The sequence below is a fragment of the Phalaenopsis equestris genome, unplaced genomic scaffold, assembly GCF_001263595.1.
Source record: "Phalaenopsis equestris unplaced genomic scaffold, ASM126359v1 Scaffold000729, whole genome shotgun sequence".
Lineage (NCBI taxonomy): Eukaryota > Viridiplantae > Streptophyta > Magnoliopsida > Asparagales > Orchidaceae > Phalaenopsis > Phalaenopsis equestris.
This window is the reverse complement of record NW_018165169.1, coordinates 227,709-239,003: the sequence shown is the minus strand read 5'-3', so window position 1 is coordinate 239,003 and position 11,295 is coordinate 227,709. Positions and strand designations below refer to the sequence as shown.

Sequence of the window (11,295 nt, the reverse complement as noted above, 5' to 3'; positions counted from 1 at the left end):
TATATATATATATAAGATAAATAAAAGTGGACTCCTCTTGAAAGAAGTGGTACACTCATAGGAAAAGCCAACTGACTCTCATAGATGCTAGACAAAATTGGTCTGGGCTGTAGACGGGCATCAGACACTCGTTCTCGCATCAATTGCTAGCTCCCGCGTTGGCCTCCCGCTCCCAAGCTCATGTGCATCCTGCATTAGGAGAGACGCTTCCACGCCACAACTACTTTATAAAAATTTGTGTCTTCATCAAAGCTCACTGATTTTTTGCTGGTAAAAAAAAAGCCTCAAATTTTTGTCTTGATTTGAAATCATCATGTCGTACAGAACAATTTGAACTAAAGCCAATAAGCTTTTAAAAGTATAAACAAGTTTATGGCGTAAATGAGAAGGTTGCGATGACCAAACTTCCACATAAAAAGCAGACTTTACTAACAAGGATTTAAAATGACTGTTGGTAGAATTGTTAAAGGAATCTAATAGGGAGAAAATGAGCAGGGCAAATTGCTAAAAACCTTTACGACAGTTATAGAAATCAGGTTTGATTATTGTACAGTCCTTATAATCTACAGTTCTAAAAATGTTATAAAATCTTAATTCTGAATTCTTATGGCTTCATATTCACCGAGTTATGAAACTAAAAAAAATTGTTATCTATATTCACTCAGAGATGTCAGAATTCAAATTAACTAATTCATGAACCACGAGATGTATCTGTACCAAAATTGTAATGAGCTTGCATGCATTTCCATACGTTAAAAACATACCTATTCTAGCTAGGTCCAAGTTTGCCCCAAGTCATGTTCAGTTTATGAAACATTATATAAAATGGGTTGTGTTTCTATTAGGCTTATTCAGCTAGAATGAATTTCAGGTCAAACAAAAACCCAACCAAATGACCCAATTAAACAGGCTCTGCCAACAATCCCAACACCCTAAAAGTTCAAAAAATGCATTTAAGTCCTTAACTGATGGGATCCTTATCACAAATGTCTTAAGCGAACTAAGACAAACCCCTTATTTTGTTAAGTGTTTATCCCAAAATCAAAACCACCATCACTGAAATAAAACTAAGAAAATTCATATTTAAAGATTGGTCCTTCATAGACTAATTACATGTTGGTCCAATCCAGTATGTACTTCATCAACCTTGTGCATTGCAATTAAGTTCCAAAAAAATCTTTTTCATAGCCCTCAATGCATCCTACACAAGAAAGTATAAAAGCTACCAAGAGCAGCACTGTTCGCTTACAGAACTTCGCAAATATAAACACTAAGGACACCAAACAGCAAGCACCATTTAGCATGTCATTTGCATATTAAAGGAACTTTAAAATCCCTTATACTAATGAAATTTTAGATTTCTTGAACACAGCTTGGGCACCACAGTCACTTTTTAAGGGACATCCCATTTCACCTTATTCCGCCTACATCTAACATCAATCTTGTTTCAGCAATTCACCCAGAAAAACTGCCAAAACTGCCGCCTAACCGCCAATCAAACCACCAACACTAAGTATTGGCTATGCCACTAGTCGCAAGATAGTTTTATGGTTCAATATCCAGTGTCAGTTGCTAAAAAATAAAAGGAGTTCTTCATTGTAAATTTAAATAGATTCATGACAAAAAAGAGTAAAGAAGCAAAAAGTTCAGCAAACACACAGCTTTTTCAATTGACTCTAGCCTCCTTTCAACATTCGATTGATGGTACTGGCGCAAAGAATAACCTGCAAGTAAATTTTGGAATCGTAAGTTGACTAAAAACTAATAATAGAAAAAAAAAGCCTGTAAAATTTACACTTATCATAAATGGAATCAACTACAGAGCCTAAACTTACTACCAATGAAAATTTAAATTTTTTTCATGTATTTCACTACTTAAAACCATCATATTAAAAAAAATATAGCCAAATTGTTCAATTAACTTTATTATAAAATCAACAATAAATATATATAACATAGAAATCCCATTTCTCTCTCACGGAAAATATATCCAAATTGTTAAATTAATTTCACATCACTTGGGAGGGAAGAATCTCAATAAAAGGCTATATGTTGCTGATTTAAACCAATCAGTCAAAAAATTAAGTGCATTCAGCTACACCACAATTGTAAGTTATATGAGTATAGTTTGATTGCAATCAAACAGTGCATGAGCGAGGAAGCATTCAATGTTCTGATACAAGGGTCATAAATTGAGGTAAAAGAAAGTGTCCAAACCTACCGACTTTTCTTCTTCCATTAGAAAAATAAGAAATGGGCATTCCCAGATCAAAATTGAGGTGGACACTGGGCAACCAACTGTTTATAGAACTATCCTGCTAACCATGATGATGTTCATACAAAAATTTGCCTAAAACGGAATTTAATTATATGTTTTACATCTGCACACTACAATAGCATTGTAGAATGGGTTAAGCCAACCCATTTACCATAAGCCTATCATTAATAAGCACTAAAAGCTGGTCCAAGGGTATAAGCTTGACCAGGCTGGCCTTAATGAGCATAGGGTTGGCCTGTAAGTTTGTTTATTGTGAAAAATTGAGAGGTTTTGGCTACTTTCCATGGTGGGTCGGGCGGCCACTTCAAAAATAAAAAAAGATTTGACCAGGGATAATTTTGACAACCTCTTAATTAGTTTTATTCCCTTCCTATTTTATATTCTTTATTCTTTTCTTTCACAATTATTTCCTATCCTAATTTAGATTAGATATATTTGGTAAGTTCGTAAATTAAGAGAAATTGGTTTCCCTATATATAAATAAGGAGAATAAATTATTTTTTCTCTCCAACATTATTTTTCGTATGGTATTAGAGCATCTGGTTAGACATCGACGTGATTAGGACCGCGTTCATCATCTGACTCAGCTCGTCTGGATCGCTTGAACACATCGTTCGCTCAACTAGATCTCTTGACCGCATTGTTCACTTGTTTGGATTACTCGACCGTGACATCCGCTCATTGGGATCCCTTAACTATGTTGTCTGCTTGCTTGAATCGCTCGACTGCTTCAGCCACTAGCCTGGTTAGCCATTTTGCTTTGTTAGATGCGTCGTTTGGCTCTATCTAAATCCTAGGACGGCCATCATTTGTCGACTCTCCTATCCCTTCTTCACTTGCCTTCTCCTGTTGTCCCAGTGGTAGCCCTCATTTGTCGACCTTTCTCAGCTCCTCTTTCCTTCAGGCATCAGTCTCCCTGCAGACCATTCTCGTCTCGAAACCTTCCCCGTTCTCCTTTGTCGTTAGAACTCTTCTTGCAGTCGGAATCCTACTGCTGCAAGTACTCTGTCAGAATCCCTTCAGCTAATCTGCAGGCCCTTCTCCGGAGCCCCTCCTCTTCTTCCTCGGTATTGAAATTCTCCCTGCAAAACATCCTCTGTTCAATTTTTGCCACCAGAACCTTCCTAGCAGTAAATCTTCCTCCATCGGATTATCCATGCATGAAACTTTGTAGGAATTTTTGTCCTAAGACAGCAACAACAATAGTAACGACAACAGCAACGGTGGCAACAACAACAACGGCAACCAATATTTTTCTCTTTCCTGCAGCAGTCATTCCTCTACCCGCAAAAGAAATAATTAACTCTCATTTTGCAACTAACAACAACCCTAAATATGCATAGGGTTTATGACCAAGTATGGGATGAAGATGTCAAGTTCTACTATGAATGTTAACTCTGAATCAGAGACCATGAATTATATCCAAAAGACTCAAATTCTTTAACTTTATCACAAATCATAAACTCAATAGCCACAACTTTCGTCAATGGTCCTTGTCCATGTTTATATTTATTTTTGGTAAAAGAAAAAAGAAACAGGAATATCTCACGGGAAAGGGCACAGTTCCTGAGATCACTGATCGCAATCACCGCACATGGAAGCCAAGAAGCATAATTCTTCCAATGACTCAAAGCTCAAAAAGAATAGTCCCATATGCGACCATTGCAAGAAGATTGGGCATCTCAAAAATAAATGTTAGAAACTTCATAGAAAGCCTACACATTGGAAACCTAGACATGAAAGAAAAGATAAAGAGAAAAAGGCTAATGTTGTTACCACATCTAAGGGATCAACTGAACCATTTAGAGTACAAAAAAAAATTCTTGGAGGCAGTTCAGAACAACACACCAACCTCATGACACACCAAGGTAATATATAATTTTCTCATCTTGTCAATAATGGGAGATTTAGATCTTAGATAATAGATTAAGGAGTCGCTGATTATATGACCGGAGATATCAATACTCTAATCAACTATCAAAAGGCTTATACGTCTAGATCGACCAGATTTACAGATAGATCACACTGAAAAGTAGCTAAGAAAGGAGATGTGAAGCTCTCTCAAGCCTCTACTTTGTATGTTCTACAATTGGATTGTAATCCGCAAATTCAATCATGATATGAAATGTATAACCACATTCTTTAAAATTCTTGTGAATTTCAAGTTATGGAGTTGGGAAAGGAAAATCTCACTCTAACACACAAATGAACTCACCTTCATATTTGCCTCAAATTTTTGAGTAGGTTTAATCTGTCTGTCAAAAAATAGGTCATCTTCTATCATTGTCATCCAGGACATCCTGATTTTAATTATGTTACTAAGTTGTATCCTCACTTATTTATCAATAAAAAATTAAATTTTTATCAATGTGAGAATTGTTAACTTGCTAAACACACTAAAAATATGTATCTCTTGACCCAATACAAACCTTCACACCCTTTTTTTTATTTCCACGGTGATTTTTTGGGTTTTCAAAGGTAAAAACTCCAATTGGCGCGAGATGGTTTGTCTCATTTATTGATAATCACATTAGAACTACTTGGGTATTCCTAATAAAGGGGAAATCTGAAAAAATCTTCCAAACTTTTCATTGACATGATTCAAACACAATTCCAACACAAATTTTGGATCCTCAAAATGGATAATGCAAGAGAATATTTTAAATCCATTTTTGGGCTCTATCTTTCAAAAAATTTAATCATCTATATAAGTTTATGTATTGACACCTCACAAGAGAAAGAACAAACATCTTCTTGAAACATTCAACTCAATCATAATGTCTCGTCAAGTTTCAAAATATTTTTGGGGGAAGTAGTTTTTACTGCAACATACCTCATCAATCGAATGCTTAGCTGAGTACATAACTTAAAAACACTACATAATGTTTTGATGATTACTTATTCTCACATCAGAGCTTTCTCTTCTATTATACCGCTTAAAATTTTTGGGTGTATATCCTTTGTTCATATCCATACCAAAAATCGCATAAAACTTGACCCTAAATCTCTCAAGTGTATTTTCCTTGGATTTGCCTCCAATAAAAAGAGGTATAAGAATTACTCTCCCATTACTAAAAAATATTAAAATTCCATGAATGTCACATTTTTAAAAGCAACCCTGGTAACCCAAATCTGATGTTCAGGGGAAAAGTACAAATGAAAATCAATTTTTGAATACACTTGATGAAACCTACAAAACCTCACAACCTACTCTTCCACCAACCCTCCTACTCCTCTTCTACCCAGCCCTCATACCATTATTGAGAATCTCCAACAAACCCAACCTGAAGTCCATAATAAAGAACTTCGCTTGTACACAAAGATGACGAAAATCTAAAGCAGATGAAAGACAACTTGCAAAAATAGAACTGCTTTAACCAAAATCCGAGTCCACCTTTACCTAAAATTTTGGGAGAGTAGCATAGTACTCATGTGTTATCCCCTTCCTCTTCTCTTCTGATGCTGATTACAAAGAAAGCTATGCTAGATACCAAATTCAAGAATATGTAGCTTATGATAACCTATCCTCAGCCTATAGAGCATTTGAATCTAACCTTGATAGTGTGCAAATTCTTAAATCCATTCATGAAGCACTTAAAAATCAAGAATGCAGAAAAGCAATTGAAGAAGAGATTTGAGAACTAAAGCATAATGATACATTGATTCTTAATAAACTCTCTCAAGATAAGAATTCAGTTGGACGCAAATGGGTGCAGACATTCACACTAGTTATCGCATTGAACACTATCAGAGTTCTCCTTTCAGTAGCAGTTAACAAAAAGTGGGGACTGCACCAACTTCACATAAAAAAATATCCTCCTAAATGGGGATCTGAGAGAAGTGTACATAGAGATTCCACCAGGACTTGAAAATGATTCTAAGAAACACCTAGTGTGCAAACTCATGAAGTCTCTTTATGGGCTTAAGCAATCACCAAGGTTGTGGCTTTAAAAGTTTTCCAGAAAAATTAAAATAAATTTTCTAAGAACTAACAAATAAAAAAAAAAATCCTAAAAATTTTTTATCATTCGATAGTTAAAAAGCTAATTATATCATCCAAATTATGAGAATTGGACTAAAAATTAAAAAAAATAATAATAATAATTTTGAAGGGAAACAAAGAATGTGAATGTTAATGGAGAAAAATATCAACCACCTTCATTAGTACTTTATATTCTAATATTTATAAATGATCAACCCATATATATTCTCAAATTTGAAAAGTCAAATTTCTAGAGCATAAATCTAAAGTTTAAATAATAAAATTTAAATATTAATTATATTTTCTTCATTAAGCTCTTGAATGGCCTTAATGTGACTTTTGTTTTTTGCTCTCTTAATTGGACACTTAGCTTTATTTGTTTGATACACATGATGTGGTATATTAACTCCCTCAAACTCATTTGAACTCTGCTCCCTAAGTTAAAATACAATTATATTAGTTATATAAGGCAAGAGTCTCTATGTCAATGTGAGACAACCATGAATCATTTATAGAAAATCCATTCTTCCAATAAACCAAAAATGTAATTAAAATGGGAACTTCCAAAAAGGTAGGCGGTAAAGAATTCCATAAGCATAATCCAAACCTTTTTTATTTATTTCATTTTTTTTATTTCCTATATATATATATTTTTTTTGAAGGAGCATGAGTCAGCTCCCTACATGTTAAAATGGGTGAAATTACAAAAAAAGGTTGGTTGGGAAGTCCCCAATCTAGAAAATAAAATACAAGGTTACTCACTCATAAGGGATGAACCAACCACCAAAAAACACCCAAGACAGGAAGGAGAAGATATAAAGGTACACCTATGTATATATATTTTCCAACAACACAGTGTGAAAAAATCAGAAAATACAAATCAGCAAACAAAGCAAACAGAACATCTGAACACCAAGTAACAAACAAGTAGCACAGCCTCAGTAGCAGAGCAGGACTAATCATGACCTCAAACAATGTCCCAGCAATCATTTTAGCACCCTAAGGTAAGGAATTTGAAGTTTGTCCCCTTAAGTTAGTAAATGGAGGGAGGGGAGAGGATTGTGGAAACCTCAGGATGTTCAGCATTAGCACCCTCCATAGCCAGGAAATTTGCAGGTCAGTTACTCCACCAGCAGGGAGGAGTCCACTTCAGCAACAATCCACTGCCACTTATTCTCCTTAGCAAATTTTAATGCCCAATATAGGGCAGCAGCTTCAATGTCCAAAGCATCTTCAGCAATATAAGGGGCCTTATAGAACAACAAAGTATGCCCTGTGTGATCTCTAAAAATTCCCCCAATACCTGCTCTCTTGTTTGTGTAGCTTCCATCAGTATTGATTTTAATGAAAGGGTAAGGAGGTCTCTCTCATCTAACCTTGATGATCTTAATATTATTAGCACCCATGTAAGTTATGGTCTGCAGGATCATGGGGAACTTCCTCCAATTTATCAGCCTATTTAGGTAAGACCAGCAGTTAGTCATCACCCTTGTAGCACTGGCCTCCCTCTCCTCATGTTTGGCTATGTTGTAGCACTGGCCTCCCTCTCCTCATGTTTGGCTATGTTGTAGCACTGGCCTCCCTCTCCTCATGTTTGGCTATGTTGTAGCACTGGCCTCCCTCTCCTCATGTTTGGCTATGTTTCTAGCCATCCAAATGAACCAAGCAACAATGAAGGGGATTAGCATGAGATTAATCTCTTTCCAATCTTTAATACAATCTGTAATGTTATCCCAACCAATGTTTATCAGGTTGATAGTCATTTGGGAAGTCAATCTATTCCAAACCTCCTTAGCAAAATTGCACCTGAAGAATAAATGATCCCTTGAGTCCTGATCAAGCTTGCATAGGTGGCATCTAGAAGGACCTTTCAGGCCTTTTAGTTTCAGAATATCATCAGTAGGAAGTAGGTTATTAAGAACTCTCCAAGAAAAGAACAACATGGAAGGGGTAAGGTGTTTTTGGCAAGAGGAAACATTCCACGGGAACGTGTCCCATCTGTACAAATAGTTCTGGATATCTTTTGAGATACTAGCTCTGGTCCTGTTCATCAAATTAAGTTGATCATTGTTTTTTCTGTCAAATTGGACAGAAGAAATGTAGCTGACAGACTGCTCCTTCAATAGACTCCTCAAGAAGTCCTCAGACCATACATTGCCAACCCAACAGTCCTTGACCATTAAATCCCTTTCCTTTTCATCCTGCAAAGGTTCCAAATAATCAGTAGGACACCAATTGTCTTTCCAGAAATTAATTTCCCCTTGGCCTAACTCCCATCTTAGCAGCTTTTCAATGTCTTCTCTGGCCTTAAGCATCTGAACCCAAATTCTAGAGTCTCCCACCTTCCTAGTGACCTCCCCAGGGTGAACAAATTTACAGTATTTGGCCTGCATGAAATTAGCCCATAAGCTTTCATTTTGTCTGAATTTAATCCAAAGCTTACACAGACTAATGTGTTGCATCCGGTGCAAATCTTTAAATCCCAAACCACCAGCCTCCCATGGTTTAGCCATTTTTTGCCAGCTTGCCCAAGCCACTTGTTTCCTGTTCCCAGCCCACAAAAATCTGTTAAATGTTCTTTCCAGCATCAAAGAGGTACTTATTTTCATTGTAGCCACTTGGAGAACATACAAAGGGATAGAGGTAAGAATGCTTTTAAGTGGGGTGATCCTACCACCATTGGACAAATAGGAGTAGACCACCCCTGAAGATTAGAGGTTATCTTATCAATAACCTCATCAAATTGAATCAATTTTGTTCTTCGTCTAGTTAGATGAATCCCCAAATATTTGAAGGGGATGCTCAAGCTAGAGAAACCAATGTAAGAATGCATCGATTTCTTGGTTGGTAGAGAGGCTCTCTTGCTTATCAGAACCTCACATTTGTCCTTGTTTACCCTTAGGTCAGACACCTGTTGGAAATGTTGAAGGCACTCCATAATGAACTTGGAACATCAGGATGTCATCAGCATAGATCAGATGGCTGATGTCCATCTTAGCTCTATTGTGATAAGAGTTGAAGCTTTTCCTATTCTCCTTGCAGTCCATCAGTCTAGAGAAGTAGTCCAACACCAAGATAAAAATGGTAGGGGATAATGGGTCCCCTTGCTTAAGCCCTCTAGTAGCTTTAAAGAAACCATGGGCTTTATCATTTATAAAAACTGAGTTTATGTTGTCCTCAAGTCATCTTTTAATAATCTTACAGCACTCCCTGGAAAAACCCCTAGCCTCCAAGCATTCAATGATGAAATCCCAGTTGACCATGTCATAAGCCTTCTTTAGATCAAGCTTAAAAATGGCATTTCCCCCTTTGCAAGGTTTCTCCAAATCCTGTAGGAGTTCTTGAGCCAGGAGGATGTTATCTCCAATGCTTCTGCCTTTCACAAAGGCAGCTTGGTTAGTGCTGACAAGTTGAGGTAAAACAGGCTGAAGCCTGTGAACAATAATTTTACTTATGGTCTTGCTTATAACATTGTTTAGACTCAGAGTTCTGTAATGATTCCAGCTGTCCTTGATAGAGGTCTTAGGAATAAATACAATAGTAAAAGCACTAAAATAGTTAGGAAGTGAGTTTCCTTTGAAAAAATGTTGGATAGCTTTGATCACCTCCTCCTTGATAACTTCCCATGCTTTCTTGTAGAAGTCTGCAGTAAACCCATCAGGTCCAGCAGATTTAGAACTGTCAATAGAATTCAAAGCAATTTTAAACTCCTCCTCATCAGGAATATCATTCAAATGCAGATTTGCAGTGAACTTCTTGCTTTCAGTAAACAAATTACTGTCAATTTGCACTCTATCACTGATGGTCCCATTCATTAGGCTGTGGCAATACTGCACAGCAATTTCAGCAATTTCCTCTTCCTGCCTGAGCCAAACACCATTCTGGTCCTTGATAGAGTGTCTAGTGTTGCATTTCCTTTGGTATTTAATGCAAGCATGATAGAATTTAGTGTTTCTATCTCCTTCAGCAAATTTGGTTTTGGCAGCCTTTTGTTGAAAGAAATGTTCCTGCCACTGAATAGCATTTAAGAGTCTCTCATTTGCCTCAAGAAGAACAGCCTCATCAATCCTCCCTTTGCTATGCTCCTCCTCCATATCAGTTACCTCCTTTTCAGCCTTATCTACAATCAGCAGGAGGTCTCCAAAAGTGTTCCAGCTCCACTACTTAAGGGCTTTGGCCACCTTCTTCTGATTAATCCATAGATTGATGAAGGGGTCAGGATGAAGGTCCTTCTTCCAATGTTCTTTAATAATATTCAAGAAGTTTAAGTATTGAGACCACACATTCAGATATCTGAAAGCTTTTTTGGTTAGTCACCTTATTCCCTATAGTGATCAGTAAAGGCCTGTGGTCTGAGCCAGCTAGGCTTAGGTGAGTAATGGATGTCTGCAAGAACTTTTGGATCCAATTATCATTGGCAAAAACTCTATCCAACCTTTCCCACAAGTCCTTCCTTCTGCAAGTAAGGGTAGGACCACTAAACCCCAAGTCAAATAACCCAGTTTTTTGGATATTATCATTAAAGAATGATATATTGGTGGGGTTGGGAGGTCTGCCTCCCTTCCTCTCAGCAGGAGAGGAAATGCAATTGAGAATGGCAATTGATTTCCTCTCCCCCCAGCCAGTCCTTATCAATTGAACCTTAGATGAGCTGCAAGGATTCCCACAGATCAATTCTAGCAGCTTTAGAGCTGCTAGCATAGACAAAAGAAGCAAAAACTTCCATGTCCATAAAGCTGAGATTCATATGTAAGATTTGGGTATGATTAAGTAAGATAGAGCACTTCATTTCTTTCCTACAAAAAACCCAAATTTTGCTGCTGATATTAGCGAACAGATTGAAGCCAAGGAAGACTTTTGCAATTTTCAAAGTGTTGAAATGAACCATAGGTTCCAAGATGGCTATGCACCAAAGTTTATGTTTTTTTATTTAGATATTTGAGTCTTTTTAATGATAAGGGGTGGGCAATCCCCCTAATGTTCCAGCACAGCAGATTAATCATGGGGAGGGGGGAGAAGAATAAGGTTGGGACCT

General features: G+C 36.9%; 1 protein-coding gene across 1 annotated transcript in view; it reads right to left on the bottom strand.

Annotated features, from left to right (window-relative positions):
- Window positions 1-11,295, bottom strand: part of LOC110030499 — a 58,267-nt gene that overhangs the window by 34,283 nt on the left and 12,689 nt on the right. Inside the window, exon 3 of the mRNA XM_020733234.1 lies at window positions 1,660-1,724. Within this exon, the coding sequence (XP_020588893.1) occupies window positions 1,660-1,724 (65 nt within the window). The remainder of the gene's footprint in view (window positions 1-1,659; window positions 1,725-11,295) is intronic.